This window comes from Medicago sativa, chromosome 6 (genome assembly GCF_051527215.1).
Source record: "Medicago sativa cultivar Bolivia chromosome 6, Bolivia_mono, whole genome shotgun sequence".
NCBI lineage: Eukaryota > Viridiplantae > Streptophyta > Magnoliopsida > Fabales > Fabaceae > Medicago > Medicago sativa.
The window spans coordinates 11,635,414-11,656,545 of record NC_140754.1 but is presented as its reverse complement, the minus strand read 5'-3'; the positions used below and the strand labels follow the sequence as shown (position 1 = coordinate 11,656,545).

The 21,132-nt window shown below is 32.6% G+C and overlaps 1 protein-coding gene across 1 annotated transcript; it reads right to left on the bottom strand.

The window, feature by feature from the left end:
- Positions 1 to 5,090: 5,090 nt before the first annotated feature.
- LOC146912834 (uncharacterized) lies at positions 5,091 to 6,788 on the bottom strand. The gene has a single exon (XM_085716167.1). It carries the CDS (start codon positions 6,764 to 6,766, stop codon positions 5,621 to 5,623), a length of 1,146 nt encoding a protein of 381 aa, XP_085572293.1. The 5' UTR covers positions 6,767 to 6,788; the 3' UTR covers positions 5,091 to 5,620.
- Between the last annotated feature and the right edge of the window lie 14,344 nt (positions 6,789 to 21,132).

The following is a 21,132-nucleotide window of genomic DNA, read 5'->3' as shown; positions in this document are numbered from 1 at the left end:
CCTGCAAAATTTTTTTATAGCTTTTGGTCCCTGCAAAAATAGGCCAGTTTTGGTTTTAGTCCCTGCAAATCTTTTATAATTTTTTTTTATAGTTTTTTTTTAAAAAAAATTTAAAAATTCTGGAAAATTGAAAAATTAATAAAAATATTCTGGAAAAATTAAAAATTAATAAAAAAATAAAAAAATTCGGGAAAATTGAAAAATTAATAAAAAAATAAAAAAATTCTGAAAATTTGAAAAATTAATAAAAAAATTAAAAAAATTATGGAAAAATTAAAAATTAATAAAAAAATTGAAAAAAATATTAAAAAATTCTGGAAAAATGAAAAATCAATAAAAAAAATCTGAAAAAACAATAAAAAATTAGAAAAAATATTAAAAAAATCTGGAAAATTGAAAAATGAAAAAAAGGGAAAAAATCTGGAAAAAATAAAAAAGATTAAAAAATTCTGAAAAAAATAAAAAAGATTAAAAAATTCTGAAAAAAATAAAATTTCGAAAATTTTCTAAAAAAATTAAAATTCTGGAAAATGAAATTTTCGAAAATAAAAATGAAATTCTGGAAAAATGAAATTTTAATGAAAAATTTTCGAAGTTTTTGAAATTTTCATTAGTATTTCTCAAAAAAATTTCGGGAATTTTTGTGTATTTATAAACCGAGAATAAGGGAAAAAATATGTGTATTTATAAACCGAGCTTAGGTTTTTTATGTATTTTTCGAAATTTCGAAATTTTCATTAGTATTTTTTCCGGGAATTTTTGTGTATTTATAAAGTGGGAACTTTTGTGTATTTATAAACCGAGAATAATGGAAAAATACACTGAAAAAACCTAAGCTCGACATATATACTAATCAAAATTTTGAAATTTCAAAAAATACATTTTTTCCAGAATTTCGAAATTTCGACATATATACTAATCAGAATATTTTTTATTTTCCAGAATTTTTTCATTATTTTCATTTTATTAGATTATTTTATTTTTTTAATCATTTTTTATTTTTATTAATTTTTTCAGATTTTTTTAATTTTTTCCGTTTTTTTCAATTTTTTATTTTTATTAATTTTTCAATTTTCCAGAATTTTTTAATATTTTTTTTTATTTTTCATTTTTCCAGAATTTTTTAATACTTTTTTCAATTTTTTATTAATTTTTAATTTTTCCAGAATTTTTTAATTTTTTTTAAATTTTTTTATTAATTTTTCGATTTTACAGAATTTTTTTAATTTTTCCAGAATTTTTTAAATTTTTTTATTAATTTTTCAATTTTCCAGAATTTTTTAATACTATAAAAAAAAGGGTTAATTAAGTTTTTAGTCCCTATAAATATTCACAGTTTTGTTTTTAGTCCCTATAAAATAAAATCACACTTTTTAGTCCTTGTGACATTTTCCTTAAGCATTTTAGGGACTAAAAATGCTGATGGAAAAATTTTATAGGGACTAAAAATGCTGATGGAAAATTTTATAGGGACTAAAAATGTTGATGGAAAATTTTATAGGGACTAAAAAGTGTGATTTTATTTTGTGGGGACTAAAAACAAAATTCTGAATATTTATAGGGACCATTTACTTAATTAACCCTAAAAAAAATTATAAAAGATTTGCAGGGACTAAAAGCAAAACTGGCATAGTTTTGCAGGGACCAAAAACTATAAAAAAATTTTGCAGGGACTAAAACCAAAACTGGTCTATTTTTGCAGGGACCAAAAGCTATAAAATTTTTTTGCAGGGACTAAAACCAAAACTGACCTATTTTTGCAGGGACCAAAAGCTATAAAAAAAATTTGCAGGGACTAAAACCAAAACTGACCTATTTTGCAGGGACCAAAACCATATTTAAGCCTTATTTTAAATTCAATTTTAAAAAAAAATGATTATGTTAAACAAAGTTAATGCAAAAAACACGAGTAAGTTTAAGTCTTCTAATGTTACTACTTAATTTTACATAATAGTAGTTATTTTGACAACTCAAAGGTTGTTTGAAAATGTATTTTTATACGGTTTTCCATTTAATATTGATTTTTTTGGTTCTTATAATCAAACTAACGCGTACTTTATGTGAATCTCCTACCTAGTACCTTGAGCCATTTGACCATGTGTCTCAAATTTGAATCTTGGTGATAGACGTGCAGTTGTATTTGCTGAGAGAAGAATTGCTTCTTAACTAGCACTACACATGAATGTTTGGTGTTATAGTGAATTAGTCCAAATCACGATGACAATATAATTTTGCAGAGGTTCTAAGTAATTTTTGTATAATCATGATTGCTTGTCGTGATTTTATCAAACTCACTACAAATTCAAACATGCACTACATCCTTAAAAGATTACTCATTCGACTAACGACTATGAGGAAATAAAAAATAATTCTATAGGGAAAATGAATTGTTAATTTTTTATACATCGTATATAATTTACAATGCATGTATGTAAGTAATTGAATAACTATTTTCTCTAGTGGTACAAGTGTGAAGAAACTATTGGTCGGACTGGTGAAGAAAACCTTCTAAAAAACTTAACTTATATATTATGACACAAGTTGTAGATACTTAAATCTTTTAATGAATTGGTCAATGGTTCAATCCTTGTCGCTGCATAATGAAAAACATTTGTTAGAAGATGTCACCCATTGGAATAAACCTCGTTTATCTTGGAGAATTATTCTGCACAGTTAGACATGAATGATACATTGGTTTACATAAAAAACTTGTTTTCTAAGAGTAGAACACCGATTTACAAAACACATAGTAATAAAATAACGAAATAAATACTTATAAACTATATCTATTGCTAAATTATATCTATACATAAATAAATAAATAAAAATTGAGTGTCATGGTACTCCCTGCCATGGAGAAGATTGCCCCTGCCCTGCTAGAGAATATGGACATGCAAAAATCGAAGGTAAAGAAGATGAGCACCAATTGCAAGTTCACAAATCCACACAAAATCTCAGCAACATTCATTTGGAGAAGATTTTATAACCCTCACCTTCATTTGCATTTTCATATACGTAAGAGTAGGGTTTGTTGTTCTTTTGAACAACATTTTGTGCACTGTGGTGCTTGTCATATAGAGATATGTATATCAATGTCTTCTATACATTGAAGTCATTAAAGACTTTTTCAGGGCTTGGGAGCTTGGAAGTCAGTTCAATTGTAAACTACGGACTTAAATGTAATCATGTGTATCAGTGATGGACACCGAACGTGTCTTTGATCAGAAACGTCGGTGCTACAGAGATTTTTAACGTTTGAAGTATTGCTGGCTAACTCATACTTGAAACTGTTGTGAAATTGTACCCCCATTCTCTAAAAAATCAAACATAATATTTCATCATATTTAACTTTCTTGTGTTGCTTAAACACACACGATTGACACATTCCTTGTATTTCTTAACTAATGCCGACAACTTTCCACCATTGATATTAACATTCGCTACCCTTTTAGAGCCTTATTGCCAAGTTTTTGAATAAAGAGTTGAAGCCTCATTGAATACCAATAATAAACCGAAAAGCCAAATGTCTCTCTCAATTGTAGTTATAAAATACTCCATTCGTCCCTATATGTAAGCACCCTTTGCCTCTAATAAAAGGGTGCTTACATATAGGGACGGAGGGAGTATGTTTTTCATTCGAGAGGTACTTGATTTTATTGTAAATTTAAGGGTTGGTCAAGGGTAAACAACATTTCATAGTTTGGTTGAATGAAAACATTTCTCAACTATAATTAAGATAAACCTATACTTTAAAACCGTCCAAGCTTGTCTAATCCTCTTTTCAAAAAAAAAAAAAAAAAAACTCGTCTAATCCCTAGTAAAACATGATAAATACCTATTTATGTGTGATATTTGTATTACATTTACTTTCTTAGAACTGTGTCAAGTATGGTTCTTAGAGAATACCTGGTTGCCTTTTTAAAAAGAAGTTGACAGCATCTGCTTAAGCGCATGTAGATGACAGCAAACTTTTCCGGCCTGTTGCAGCATTTTCTGATGGGTTGGGAGCTGGAATTACTTGACACATATGAATTAAAAGATAAAAGGTTTGTTCTCTGGATAAGTAGTTCATTTCGTTAATATCGTCTAGTCCAGCATCATTGGCGAACACTCCTCACTTTCTATGAAGGGTTGAAGAGGACACTCAATGATCTGCTAGTGCTAAGAGAAGATGAAGAAAAATAAAACACCAAAGGAAGCATGAGATATACATGCTCTGCACGCCTCAAAAAAGTACAAGAACACAAATCATTTCCCTATCCCGAGCATAACTCAAACTATAACAAAAGACAGCACATTAATGCTATTATTGCTATACGCAAATACTACACAACATACCCCTAGTTTTACACCAGGACAGAGGGAACAAATTAACTACATTTCCCGGCTAAGACTCTTAGCAGCAAACACCAAGATCAGCACAGCTAAACTCTTTTTAGCAGCGTAATGGTGAAAATCTCGGACAATAAGCTCATTTAACTCCTTCAAGCCATAATATATTTTGTCCCCCTTATTCATACCAACTGTCAATTATCCTTGGATAAATGTGCCAAGCATACTAAATTACCACAACTTGCCAACGCAAAACAGCAACTTCTTTACGTTACCAAAAGCCCCAAAACAATTAACAGCAACCAAACTATATCTTAACTACCATTAAAAATTCTTTCACAATCCAATTGCATCAAAGTAGCTACTAGTATAAACAAGAGAGGGTAACACCCTCCATCCACCTCAACACCAGTTTTCGAACAAGAACACAAATACGTAAATGTCAATACAAACTCACAACATAAGCTAACTCCAACTCCTCCCTTTCTAATAATCCCAAGCAAAAATTACGGTCCATATGTTTTGTATACCCTACACAAATATGTGCTTTGACCCAGTTTGGATAAACAACTAAATTAAGCGCTTATAGCATAAGTGTTTATGTATAAGTTATTTCTCTAACATAAGATAAAATAAAGTCAAAACAGTTTCATATATACTAAAAGATATTTTCTAGGTTATCCTGGAGAGCTTATGGACATGTCACAAGAGGCACATTAAGAAAAGGTAAAATCTTGGCAAACATAGGATGGAAATCATGGAATAACAACTTTCTTCATATAAAAAAAAAACAGAAAACTAAGTGAACAAGAATTAAGAACCATGTTTACTTATACAAAGTTACAAACTTACAAAACCATTCAGCTAATTAGTAATGATTTTCCGATCTTCCTTTTCCTTAGAAAAAGGGTCACCTAAACTAAAGACATACATATATCAACACTATACAATATGATTCTGAACAGCGATGCTTAAATACAATAACTAATTTTTTTATGAAGAGAAACACTAACTAACCCATCAACATGATCCATCTTGCGATACACTTCAACTTTATGAACATAAAATGGAATATTAACAGCATCCATTTCTTGAGTAAATCAAATCCAATGCACACAAAATGGTATAAAACTTATTCCAAAACCACCACCACCACAGCATGAAAATTGAAAACTAATTGCAAAAGATTTTTTCTCATCATCATTTGAATAAACGAGACAAAACCAACTACTATTTACATAAATTTGAGGGTATAACCTGAAGCAAAGCAACAAGTCAAAAACTACATCTATGCAGCAAAGTCCAACAGATCACGAGCCACCCTACGAACCTTACTCTGCTCGTAATCATCATCATCCGTTGGCAACTCATACCGACAAACAGGACACGTATTCCTTATATTTAACCACGGCAAAATACAATCACCATGGTAACAATGTGAGCACGGCAACTTCCCCACCTTCTCTTCCACCGTCACTTCGTCTTTACAAACAGCACACACAACATTCTTCTCTTTCAACTCCTCCTCAGTCAACTCCACCAACGGTAAATTCTCCACGAAACTCTTCGCCGCCGGTGGACTTCCCTTCAAACCACCGTCATTCTCCAATAACTGTCCGAAAAGAATGTCATAATCCGTATTCCCCGATATAATCCCATCATGAACAGCTAAATACAAATTATTCAAACTCTCATCTTCATGTTCCAATCCACCATTCCTCTCTAAATTATTAAAAGCCAATAAAATCTCCCATTCCAAATACCTCAACGCCTCTTCCCCGGCTTCATCTCCTTCCCCCTCAAACCCCGACTCCATCGATTGTTCATCAATCTCAACCTCAACATCAACATCAACCTCAACCTCATCAATCAACAAACTAGAAGAACCTTCTTCATTCTCATTGACCCTCCCTTCAATCACTTCCTCCCAATCATTCAAACCACTCCTATGATCATCTTCCAAACAAAGACTATCCCAACACAACCCACTAACCCTCTCATCATCATTCTCCCCACCATAATCAAACTCCTCATCGTTCCCACTTGACTCCGAATCGGTACAGAATTCAACAACCCTAAGCCCACCAGAATCACCACCATCACCATCACCACCAACTAATGAAGGAAAATCAAAAACATCATCATAATTATCATCATTATATTGATTTTGATTTTCATATTCATATTCAACATCAAACCCTAACCCTAATTCAGGTTCACCTTGATGAAAGTCAGCGATGTTGGAGAAAGGGTTTATGTGTGTATCATCTTCAATTTCATCGTCTTCGTCGTCCCAAGGACAAGGTGGGTCGGTGGAGGAACGATTTTGGTAGAGATCGGTGACGAATTGACTCAGTGAATCGGTATCGGAATCGGAATATAGTGAGTTAGTTGTTATTGTTGCGAAGGGATTTGAAGAGGAATAACGAGACATGTTTTTTGTTTTGTGATTGTTTGATTCTGTGAATCTTGTTGTTTTGTTTTTCTGTGGTTTGTGTTGTGTTTTTGTGTACGTGTGAGAGTTTACACACGAGTATTAGAAAGAGTCTACGACAAAAAAAAAAAGTGGTCCCTAAATAACAATACACTGTAACAAACTTCCTTAAAAAAAAAAAAAAGGGTCATGTTAACTTGTGCCCTTAGGGCACATGTTAAGCAACCCAAAAGTAGAAATTGTTTCTTAAATTTTGTGCATTCAATTAGTTAAAAGTCAAAAAGTTAAATTCAAATACATTAATTACAACAAAACATTTCTATTTTTACTTCTTAACTTGTGCCTTGAGGGCACAAGTTAACATTAGCCAAAAAAAAATATATAAACCGTAACAAACTATGATTATTTTTTGACAATAATATAGAGTAACAAATATAACAAAAATTCTAATCTTTTTTGATAACACCAATAATATAGTATTTTTAAAAACAATTTTTTTTAAGATTATAACTGAAATAATGAAAAATTCAGCTAAAAAAATTATGTATTTCTTTTATATACTACTAGCGAAAAGACGGGTAAACCCATTATGAACGGTATTTTTTTATAAAAAATTTTGATTTTCATTAAAACTAAAAAAATAAAATAAATGTTTGTTGCTTTCAAGTTATAAAAAATCAAATCAATCATGATTATCTATTTCAACAACACCCGACAATAATACAATATAACAAAAAAATATAATCTAAATTCTTTTTTTAATGACACCAACAACAAGTTTTTTTTTGTTGAAAGAGTTGTTTAAGTAGAGATGTCAAAATGGGCCGGGCCGTACGGGCCGGCCCGAAAGCCCGAATAAAATGTAGGGTGGTTAGGAGGGTCCCCTTTGTGTGTGCGGTTCAAGCGTCTTTCACTTTGGCTGAAAACAAGTCAATATCGGTCGCGGATATGTGTGGTTTAGGGTGGGAGGAGGGAGGAGCGGCCTGGCAATGTCGTTGTCGGTTGTGTGCGTTGGATGGGGAGCTATTAGGGGAGTGTAGGATTTTGCTTCATGACATTTCTTTGCAGAATAATTCTACTGATTATTGGCAGTGGAGGCTTGATCCTAGTAGTGGTTACTCGGTTCAGAGTGTGTATCAGAAGCTTACTACTCAGGAGTTACCAGCTTGGATGCTACCTCATATCTCATTTGGCATAAACAGGTTCCCTTGAAGGTTTCTATTCTGGCTTGGCGTCTTCTTCGAAATCGGTTGCCAACAAAGGACAATTTGGTGGTGCGTGGCATTATTTCTCATGATAATCAGTTATGCGTTATTGGGTGTGGGGGCATCAAGACTGCTCATCATTTATTTCTCTCTCTCGTCCCTGTTTCGATTCTTTGTGGGGTCTTGTTCGGGCGTGACTTGGCTTTTCATCGGCTGATCTTTACCATTTACAGGATCTTGTTATTCAGTTTGTTTATTCTTCAGGAGGGTCGCGAGCTCTGTGTTCCTTTATGCAGCTTGTTTGTTTATGTTACGTATGAGTTTTGGGGAATGAAAGAAAAAATAGAATTTTCAAGAACAAGGAAAGCACCATTCACCAACTGTTAGTTAAAATTAAGTTACACTCCTTGTGGTGGATGAAGACAACTAATATTAATGTTCGTTTAAATTCTCATTTGTGGTTGTTGAACCCGTTTGTTTGTTTGGGCATCAACTAATTTGTTTTGTTGTTGCTTCCTGGTTACTGGTTCGGTTGTACACTTATAAACTTTTGGGGCCCTTACTGTCACACCTTGTGCTTCTAAGAAGTCTCTTTTGGTCGTAATTTATTTCATTTTTTATTGTTAAAAAAGAAGAAGATATATATACATCAATATGATCTCTAAACTATATTCTCATCTATCAATTTGGTCACTAAATTAGTCAACTGAGCGATTAAATTGATGTATTTCTCATAGTTTTAAAAATCTTTTAGAAACCAAATTAATGAGATAGTTATATTATAGGAATTAAATTGAATATTTATTCAATAATATTCAACTTAATCCGATATTTTATATGGAAAATAAATTAGTCTAAATGTGTGTTAGCCTATATTTTATCTTGTGTATATTCGACATGTAAAGGAACGTTCAAAGCGGCAAAAATTCTCTAAGTCCATGACTAAAGCTGCTAAGTTCGATGGAAGTTGGATCCTTTCGACAAGAAACTTTAATTCGACACATTATTGGATTTTAGAGAAGCGAGTTTTAAATGTACAGACACGTGGGAAGCATGCAGTCCTTGTCGAAGATATTCAGTTCATAGTCGTTAGATTTGCAATTATTTTCTCTATGTATAAATAATAGTTTTTCATAGAAGAAGAATGAAGTATCCCTTTATATTGATGTTGTCTCCTTTGTACCGTGAGTATAGAAGCATAGGGTACCCAAAACCCAACTACTATTTCTGTTGTGTTTTAAGGGATCATCACATGCCCAACTGAATTGTTTGCATGGAAATGGAAAACATAGAATGCATGGGAGAAAGATGTTAGGTCGCAAGCTCCACAAGAAAATGTACTTCCTGTGAAATTATTTTTTTGCCTTATTTGATTTGTCCCTCTTTTGATTATTTTGTAATTATGAATGTAATGGAAAAATATTAGTGATGATGGACCAAAGTAACGGGTTTAGCTTATATTTTGTTTCATTTAGGATGTTTCAGAACTAATTATAATATGTTTGGGTAATAAAGTTGATTATTTTTTTCTCCATTGAACGATTCTAATTCACAATGTGTGCGGCCTTTGAGATATCCCATGACTATTCCATTAAATAAACTTGGGTGTAAAATCGCTCGCTTTCAGTTCGAGTATAACTTTAATATGTTATGTGAACATTCACTGATCCTTCGGCTCAAATTTCCTTTTACCGGTTGGCTCCAGTGAAGACTTATTCTTAATGAAGACATAATAATGAAATTCCGCCTTCGTCAAAAATAAAATCTTTCCTGTCTCCAACAAATGAAGGGAAAGATTTTCCAAAAGAATTAATACCCACTCACAACTCATACTAAACATGTACTCTGAAAATGTGGCACTCACAAGTACGGTTAAGAAAGATTCCTCAAAATTAGTGGATAGTCTACTCAACTAAACTAAACTTTTCATCTTCACAAATATTTCTAGAGAGGTGTTTACCATTCTAGTGTCTATTGTAGATCATAGTTTGCTTTCAGTACCACGAGAATGGTGTTGGGTCCTCATTGTAGCAATCTTATTCTGAAGATAGTGGAGTTTCTTGTTTTCACACAAGATTGGTTGACATGAATGCAAAAGCATACACATTCATACCATCCAATAGAGTAGTTTTTTTTTTTTTTTAGGGAATCCAATAGAGTAGTTTAAATGGACCTATTAAATTTTTTATAATAATTTATACAACCCAACTACTTATTCTAAATGTTCATACCAGTGATAGAAGAATCTAAAATATGTCCCACTCAACCCATAATAATCTGTCAAAGTTCAAAAGATATGTGTTATTTTCAATTCTATAAATTATTTTAATCCATCTCAAATGAAAAACCACCGGGAACAAAGGAAAGCAATACAATGTAGTTTATTGTCAATTGTTAGACTCTCCTAAACAATTCATCTTTTGGTAGATTTCATTAACCACTTGAGCCCAACTGATTGGTTGGATCTATTTTTTTTTTAAGGAGATTGGTTGGATCTATATTATATATTCGAACTTCAAAATTTTTTTTTTTATCTAGTGACGGTTCCATTCTAAAATAAATTGAGGATGATATAAGGTGACTATAGTTTTAGTTTAATTGTGTTTTGATTTTCTTGTGGTACAACATGGAGTGAGTTTGCTTGTGAATTTTTACACATGTTTGATAGATGCAGCTTACCCATCCAATATGCTATAAGGTTTTGGAATTCATAATTTTTATTGGGGTTGACATTATAAGCTTCATATTGGAACCTTTGAAACAGGTTTTAAAAGAAAAAATTGATTTTGAAATTGTTCAACATATTTCATAATGTAAGAGTTCAATTCAAGTATAAAATTGTGAACTTTTTTATGGTTAAAGAATTTTAACTTTAAGAAGAACCCATTTTAGGCCGTTTGTTGTTGGAAAAGAAGTACTTATAACGTCACAAATTGAACAATATCAAAGAACTTGCAAGTTTCATTTTGTTTAACAATCTATTTTAATAATCACAGTTTCGTTTTCAGTTTGTATTTTTCAGTGAATTTTATAAAAGATTCAGTTTGATTCAATTATTTGTTTTTTTTTTAAACACATTCACAATTACGATAAGAAAAAAATTAAAAGAAGAAGTCGATGAAGTCCATAATTACCAACCTCAGTCTTCTTACTTCTTAAACTAAGTTCCCAGCTGATAATACGGAAGACAACTACATATGAAGAGAACTAAGTTCTTGACAAATTCAGTTAGTTAAGGTTTTGAGTTATATATAGACCAACAATTATTTCCTTTAGAAAATGTCATATTTCACCAAAAGGCTTACTTTAAAGTCTTTAAATTCACATTTCATATCCTTCAATATTGTTGGATTTTACTATCATCATCATAGATACAAATCATAACATATCTACATATATTCAGAGAAATGAAGAAGTGTGCGTACCTTTAGGTTCTATAGATTCGAGAGATGATGAAAGAATTGTGATTTGTAGAGAGAGATGCACTATCTTCATCGATTACTAGGTTTTCGCCATATTGTTATTTTAAACGGGTTTTAATATAATGATGCAACACATAAATTAAATTAAATAATTAAATGGCCGAGTACATAGACCAACAATTACATTTAACAAAATGGCGTAATCAATCAAGCTCGATTTTGAAATATAACCCAACAAATATGAATTAATGAACGAATTAGTGCATAATAATAATTGACCATAATTTATCTATAACAATATATAAAGGATACCCCATCTATGTAGTAAAATATAACGAGGGATGAGAATGAATTTCATCATAGTCCTAGAACTCTCAATTCTACTAACAAGCCTCAAGAATTAGCATTTTTACATATGGTAAAAAAGTACAAAATGCTAATAGAACCCAATTAACTACGAGTTTTCTTGAGTTAAGTTGCTATGTTTGGAACCCTATATCTATGGTGTTGGAAAAAATGTGTGTGTGAGGTTCTATGTTTTTATTTTATCTTGTGATTTTATTTTATGGAGGTGATGGGGTATTGGCTTGGATAAAAATAGTGGAAACATAGCAAAGAAATTAATGGGTTCTTTCCACTCTTCTCTACATTTTTCCCTCAAGAAGAATGAAGTATCCCTTTATATTGATGTTGTCTCCTTTGTATTGTGAGTATAGGAGCATAGGGTACCCAAAACCTAACTACTATTTCTGTTGTGTTTTAAGGGATCATCACATGCCCAACTGAATTGTTTGCATGGAAATGGAAACATAGAATTCATGGGAGAAAGATGTTTGGTCGCATGCTTCAAAAGAAAATGTACTTCCTGTCAAATTATTTTTTTGCCCTATTTTATTTGTTCTTTGTTTGATTATTTTGAAATTATGAATGTAATAGAAAAATATTAGTGATGATGGACCAAAGTAACTGGTTTAGCTTATATTTTGTTTCATTTTGGATGTCTCATAACTGATTATAGTGTATAATTAATTTTAGGCTTAATAGCAGTTTTACCCCTAACTTTCACGAAGTTACGATTTTGGCCCCCAAGAAAAAAACTACAAAATCACCCCCTAAGTTTTGCACCTGTGGCAGTTTTGGCCGCCAAGGCCAATTTTGACTCGGTCTACGCTGACGTGGCACCCTAAGTGAGGTGCCACGTGTTATTTTTTTTTTTAGCCTTGGGGGGCCAAAACTGCTACAGTTGCAAAACTTAAGGGGCGATTTTGTAGTTTTTTTCTTAGGGGCCAAAATTGCAACTTCGTGAAAGTTAGGGAGCAAAAACTGCTATTAGGCCTTGATTTTAATATGTTTGCATGGAAAAATATATATTGAATTGATTGGACAAAATTAGGTGTCAGTTTAGTGGTTATAGTATAATTGACCATTAATGTTAATATTATTAGTAAAATCCACCCTTTGCCCAATCTCTTTAAAAAAAGGATAATAATGAAATTCGCCAAAAAAAAAAATGTCTATGTGGCATGACACGTCACGAAAAACACTTTGAAAAACAAAATTCTTATTCTACCATCTCTACAAATAAACCAAGACCAAGACAAGTTAAGTTCCACCTCTGAAATAAACATTGTGTTCCAACCAAATACATCAAATTGTTGTGAGCCAAATTAAATGAGACACTTTTTTCCATTTCTTGATTTGATTTTGCTTCAAAGGTGACGCTACTCTATGATCTCCAAAAAAAAATTGAAAAAAATTATCATATGTGATGTGGCATGAAACGTCCGACATGTGGCAGTGCCACTCATATGTGACGGGACATGACACGTCTGACACGTGGCAGTGCCACTCATATGTGATGATGTGGCATGACACGTCAAACATGTGACAGTTCCACTCATATGTGACGCAGCATGACATATCAGACACGTGGCAGTGCCACATAAACAGTCAAATGATACGTCATGTTGAGTAATGAATTTAATGTATGGGGTAAATTAATTAATGTTATGCGATTTCGAAGGGTAATTAATGTTTTGTAATATCAGGCGGATAATCGACGAAATTTACAACCAAAATAATAATTACTTATTTCCTCGATTATTGTGATTAGTCAAAGTGACCCCAAATAACAAATGTTCAATACCCGTTATAAATATGAAATAACATGCGCGCTAATCTCAAAAATCAAGAATTGAAAAAAAAGATCAAAAAGAAAACATGTCTCACACCCATTAATGGCATCTCGACGTAGCAACGTCATGTTCCAGATGATCCTATCGGTTAGAGTGAACACCGCTTGTTTGCAGGTCTTCGATGCCATTGATGCTGGCAGTGAGTTTATTCTTGCTTTGGAAGAATTTCTCAACTTCTCCAACGGAAATGCAGCTTTCGAGAATTACTTGCAAGCTCACGCAAGAGATTACGTATAATTTGTCAAGAAGTGTTTCCTAAAATGAAATTTCCTCAACAATCGATGTTTCATGGTAATTTTGTTTGTTTATTGAGCAAAATATTCTTAGCAATTTCTCTGGACGACAATCAAGACTTCTTATCTCTTTCTAATATAAGTGATTAGTATGATCTAAAATACGGAATTTAAACACTGTTGAATTGTAACTCTTTTCCAAAATGGCTAAATCTCGTGGACAATACCGGACTTTACTAGATTCCTCACATATTTTAAAAAAAAAATTAATTAGCGAGTCAATCCAATATAAATATTACTCTTAATACGTGTATTTATGTAAAGACTTAATATCTCATATCTACGATATCGATGAGATGTGTCAATTAGACTACTAACATTATAGTCTATATGTATTACTTTTATTATATTTGACAGTAAAACTTAATTGTCGATACTTTAAGCATAAATTGTCGTCCATATATTTAATGAGTCTCACGATTAAATCATATTTAATGCAATAACTATTATATAATTTCCTTTTTTAGCATCCTTAACCAGTGCCCCGGGGGCGCCGGTTAGCATGACCCTTAATATAATAAAACATATATTTATTATAAAATATGGTCATATACAATTTTTAATTTTAAGCATAAAGCTTACTCATTCGTCGCAAAATATAAGCACAAGTTAGTCAACATAAGTTGATGTATTTTATACAAATTTTGGAACAAATACATTAATTTTTGTTGATCAATTTTTGTTTATATTTTGGGACAAATGAAGTATGTTTTAAGACCTGACACTAAAGAACATTGTATGGTCAAATTGGATTGGGATGGAATAATACATGTCTTTATCACCAATTTGTTAAAAGGGGTGAATTGGATTGGTTGATTTATGGTACGGGGCAATTGGAAAAATGAGAGACAATTTTATTTTCTTTTAGACTCTCTTTGGGAGTTTGGCGGGGGAGGGTTTTGGAGGGATGAGATTAAAGGAAAAAATAGAGAAATCTTTTTAAAAAATTGAAAGATTGATTTTGTAGAGAATGATAAATAAATACTTATGATTAATTTATTTTTAACATTGAAAGTATTATGCAACCAAAAAAACTTTGAAAGTATTATAACTACATAAATTGGATTTGAAAAACTTACCCAAACCCCCCAAAACTCGCCTCTCATAGCTCTCTATTTTTTCCAATTCTTCCTTCCTTTTTTCTAAAAACACTCCCTCCCCTCCCATCAAAACTCCCAAACAGATCCTTAGTAAAAAGTGAGAGGGAAAATTAATGGAAATTAGAAAAGTGAAGGTGAGAAGGAAATTGAAAAAATTTGCAACTTTTTCAAGGGTGAGAAGGGAATTGAAATGATATATTTGTCTCCTTTTTTTTTTTTTTTTCTTCTTTCAAATTTGGGTTTAAACGTAAAAAGGAAACTAAGGACTTAAAAATATAAGTTTGAAATAAAATAAATAGTTTTTCTTGACAAAATAGGTATTTTAGATTGAAAATTGATGAAAGTCCAAACTATAGGTATTCATAGTTATCCCTTTTTACTTATTTCTTTGTAGAGTACATCAATATTACGAAAATAAGTCAGAATTGTCAAGTAATTTTTTTTAAGATAAACTTAAATAACAAACAATTGAGTGTGATATTTTATAAAAAAAACTATTATATGAATACATATAGTTAAAATATTGAGATAACTTATATGTTTGTTAGATGAAAATATTAATACGAGAAGAAAAAAATAAATTAAAATTGGTATGAGAATACTAACATTTAGTTCATTTGTATTTTCATTATATCGATCACATATATGTCATAAAAATATGTGATAAAAGAAAACACAAGATATGTGATTGTCCTAAGAAATACATACTTCATTGATCCTATAAGAGCACACAAATTTCAATACATAACTAGGTTTAAACACACATGTTATATGATAGTCATAAGAAATGCATTACATATTTTATTGATGTCATAAGAGCACACAAGTTTGAATACAGAACTAGATTTTTCATCTTGATTCGAAAAATAAACTAGATTTTTATCTTGGTGTCTCTCAAAGAAAACAAAAAAAATAAAAAATACGCCTCAATGAGTATTCAGTGACAATTGGTAATTTGTCACAGTTTAATTGATAATTAAGTTATTTTCTTCTAGAAAAACAACCAATTTTTAAACATGCAAAGTTCATGATGTCATTATCATAATCGAATCTATAACTTACACATCACCTGAATTGAAACATTTTCTAAGTGTCAAATTGCACAGTTTGATCCCATTCGAATTATATAATTTGAAGTAAGTTTACTCCGACAAACATAAAAAATGCATTCGTATCTTTGCACATTTAACAAACTTTCATAAAGTAGAGGATTTAACCGATAAAAACATATATAATTAGATATAACATATGTGTTTCTAGGTACCTTTGCGATTATGTGCACTCTATATGATGATCTGGTTGCGATTCTTCCATAACTAGTATAGTGACCCGTGCCAAGCACGGGAAATAAAAAACATTTTTGATCAAATGTTGTTAATTTTGTATATATTTTGAAATATCTAAACATTGCACAAAACGATTAAAGTATTTGGATTTATACTTATACTAATTATTTGCAGTATAAGATGTACTCATTGTTAAACTTAGCATATGTAATATTTATGCAAAAATACGCCGACGTACTGTATATTATTATTTGTTGACATAATATATTTTATTAATCATAAAAACTAAAAAGATTATATTTTTTTATATAATAGTCAGTGTCAGATGTATACCCATAGCCTGTGAATGCAAACGTTATATTTTTTATGGGTGTGTCTAAATATAGTTTGGGCTACAGAAACGTCGATTGTTATTTGTTTTTATTTTTTACAAAACCAATGGTCTAATGTAAATTTGTATTTTGGGGTAACAACGATGTAAAAAAAAAGTCCTGCGTACTGTTATACCTGAAAAGTGCATCAATTAAAAGTCAATGGCAGGAGGATCTGCTTATATAGAAATTGCATGTCCTGTAATGACCAATACATAGACATGGCAACGGGGCGGACCGGGGGCGGGTTTGAGAATCCCCGTCCCCGCCCCCGCTTCCATGCACCCGTACCCGCCCCCGCCTCCGTCCCCAAACCATATCAGGGGTAAAAATTGAACACCCAACCCCGCCCTCAACTCCCAGCTCCGCCCCCACCCCCACCCGCGAAAACTTTATTTTTTATAAAATATTTAAAAAATGCATATTTTTTCATTTTTTCATAGCAACAAAAACACAATAATTATATTAATAATTATTTATCTAATAAACTTTTTTCAAAAGAACAAAATAATTATAATAAATATGTTTCTAAAGAGTAATATTATATTAAAATAGGTTGGTACTTATGGAAATAAGATTATAAAATTTAAGAAAGAAAGTTTTAAAAAACGGGTGCAGGGCGGGGGTGGGTGCGGGGCGGGAGTAAGCATACCCCGCACCCGCCCCCGTACTAAAACTCCAAATTTCCCCACACCCGTACCCGCACCCGATTAAATCGGCTTTTCCCCGTTAAATTCGGGGCGGGGGCGGCCGGGTCTTGCGGGGGTGGGGTTTGTTGCCATGTCTACCAATACGCCTTACAAAGAAATTAAAAAAGAAAAACGACTTCCAAACAATACCTAAATTTAGTTTTTTAAATTATAGCAACAACAATTCTAAAACATAGCCAATGATCATACTTTTTGAAAAACTTCACGATACACAACATTTTTGGTTTCCTTGCAAACATTATTATCTTCATCCAAGATGAGCAGCTTCAAACCTTTTCTAGAAGTAACTCGAGAGACAACGACATAGAGTTGTCCATGCGTGAACACGGGCTAAGGAAGATAAACTCCCACTCGAGATAAAGATTGACCCTGACTTTTATTTATTGTCATCGCAAAACAAAGCGTCAATGAAAATTGCATGCGTCTGAATTTGAAGGGTAGTTCTGGATCACTCGGAATAAGATTCATCCTGGGAATGAATACCCTGGTACCTGCCCTTTCTCCTGTAATTACAGTAGCAACTACCGTGCTTTTCCCTAGATGTGTAACTGTCAGCCTCGTACCATTACACAGTCCATTGGCCTGATCGATGTTTCTCATCAGCATAGCCGGACATCCCACCGTTAGTTTCAAACGGTGATTTGGAATTCCAGAGCTCTTAATACCATTAAGAAATCCTGTTGTGAAATACTCGCTTTGGACATCATAATTTTCACACGATCGACAAACAGAATCAGAGCTTAAATACTCTTTCTCTTCACTTGGAATCAGCGACATAATATATTCGTTAACATGCTCAACTGAATCAAGCGTTGGTGCGAGTATTCCCCTTTCTTGGAAAAATAGCTGGTCACCAATGTTATCATTCAAATCAGGATACACAAAGTTTATAATTGACATCAACGGATTTGTTGTGCCCGATATGAGCAAATATTCAGGAATTTCTACCTTCATTTCACCATTCTCATCCGAAGCGTCATTGTCGTCTCCAGTTGAGAGTATCCACTTGCCAAAATTAGGAATTTCTTCCTGCTCTGCATGCTCTGCAGGTACCAAAGATGCACCCAATCTCATATTAACAGTAAGCCTCAACAAATTACAATAAGCCTATATCTTTGATGAATTGATTGAGGCATCAACAATATCCTGCCTCGTTCCTTTTCGGACAACAGACAATATCTGCCTGAAATCACCACCTAAAACTACTGTCATTCCACCAAAAGGTCTAAACTCGTTTAGGGTATCATTCTTGGACATCACACATTGATCGGTCAACTGCCTCAAAGTACCATCAGTGCATCATTGGAGTCTCATCCCAAATTATCAACTTTGCAGCGCACACCAGGTCGGCCCTAGGACTATCCTTTTCCATCGTAAGCGATGATGCCTCATTAATCTCAATAGCGACTGTCAACGTCGAGTGCGCGGTTCTTCCACCTGATAATAGAAAAGCCGCTATATCGCTGGATGCAACATTCAATACAACTAACCCCTTCGATCTAACAGCATCTGACAATGTTTTCCATGTAAAGGTTTTTCCAGTACCACTGTAACCATATAAGAAAAAGAAACCACCGTCGTCAGAACCAACGGACTCCATGATCTTGTCATGCACACATCTTTGTTCATCAGTCAACATCAGCGTGTGTCTTATCCAGTTCATCTTTGTTGTCGTTTAGCTCATCAACGATAAGCTTGTTTGTGAAAGTTGGCATGTCTGCTGCATTTGGCCTGGGCATAGATTTGAAGTCAATAAGAGACCGTCCGTTTTCCTGAAGCAGCATTTCAATTTCAATCAAACACAGCTTCTTCAAGTCATCGTCACTGATACGCAGATCTGCATATTAAATGTAAAGTCCCGAAATTAATATTAACACCTTTGCATGCATATGTGTGCACGTTGAAGAGAAAGATAAAATATTAGCTTTATATGAGAATTCTTTATATTTAAACATATCAGCTTAAAAAATGTAGAAAATGCTGAATGGCATCGTAGAGTTAGTAACTCTTGGTTTGTTCTTTACTATAATTGCCTCGTCCATGTCATTTACACCCTGATGCTAAACTCGTCATCCCATAATTCCAAGCAGTATTTGACTTGTGTTGCTTCAAAAACAACAACAAAGGAGTACGCAAAGAGAAGTGCAGTGGAGACAACACTAACAAAGCATATCTCAGTGGAGACATGTTTTTACTTTGAAGTTTTATGTTACCTCTTAATGCATTTTAAGTGCAGCTTTTCCTTTTAAAGTTGCATAATGACACGCCATTTGTTCTAATTCTCATCAATGACAATTGCAACATGTTCTGGCCTTAAAAAAAATATCATTATGTCTTGAAACATGTCTATTTTCACTTCTGTCTTTGTCATAAAAACTAAAAATGATAGTAAGAGAATATATGCAATGCAACGGAAAAAATGATATTAAAATTACGACTCAATTCTTAATCGAAAAAAGCTTCTTTTAGCTTAACTCAAACTAAATAAATAAGCTTATTTGTAAAGGATTTCCCAAGCCATTATCTAATTAACGCGAAAATAAATAGATATAGAAACTGCTACAAAAAGATGTCATGAATGCTCACTAATCTAGATAACGTGAAAAATTAATCAATTAAAGAACAGTTTTGTGGCGTTGATAGTAGGTCATGCATTAACCTTATGTTGTTTGCATTATTTGTGGGTGTGTTAGTGTCAGTTCTGCGCTGCTATTACGTGATGTAGCCGCTAGCTGGGAGGCTTTTGTGTGTGCATAATTGCTGTTGCGTCCGCTTGGCTTTTCTGTTTTTTAGTTGCAGGTATTTCAGTCTATTGTAGTGCAGCTTTGTTGCTGTGCAGCTGCGATTTTTTAGAGGATCTTTGTCGGCATTAGGTTGTGAGACAGGGGTACTCTCGTGTAGGCAGCACCACGGTTTGTCGTGGTACTTTGCTGGGTTTGGTCTTTGATTAAGGCAACCTAGTGTACACCTCGGCCTCATGATTATTGCACCCGACCCTTGTATATGAATTTACCATCCGCATATATCTCCCTTTGATCATACCCCTATTCAAGCCTTCAAAACACTCCCTACATTCACATTTAGGTTCCCTCGTAGAAAAATATTTTTTCCTAGTGGTATATTTAGAATTAAGCCTCCTAAATCATCCCAAAATTTACTTTTAAAGTTTTTTTTAACCCTGCCCAGGGTGCATAAGCACTAATGATATTAAAAATGTATTGTTCCACTATAACTTTTAGGAATATGATATGATCTTCTATCCTTTTCACATCTATAATATCCTTCTTTCATTCCTCATCAACAATAATGTCTACCCTATTTGTCGGTCTAACTTATAACACTAAAGACGTATTGTTACACTATAAATTGTATAACTATGATATGATGTCCTATCCTCTTTACATATACAACATCCTTCTTTGATTCCGTATTCACTATGATGTCTACCTCATTTCTCGTTCTAACTTTATTAGTGTACCAATTCTAAAACCTTGAACTATCTAATTCTTTCGCCCTTTCATCCACCCACTTAATTTCATGATATTAAAGATGTATTGTTCCACTACACTTTTTAGGAATATGATCTCCTATCCTTTTCACATCTATAATATCCTTCTTTCATTCCTCACCAACAATAATGTCTACCATATTTGTCTGTCTAACTTGTAACACTAAAGACGTACTGTTACACTATAAATTGTATAGATATGATATGATGTCCTATCCTTTTTACATATACAATATCCTTCTTTGATTATGTATTCATTATAATGTCTACCTCATT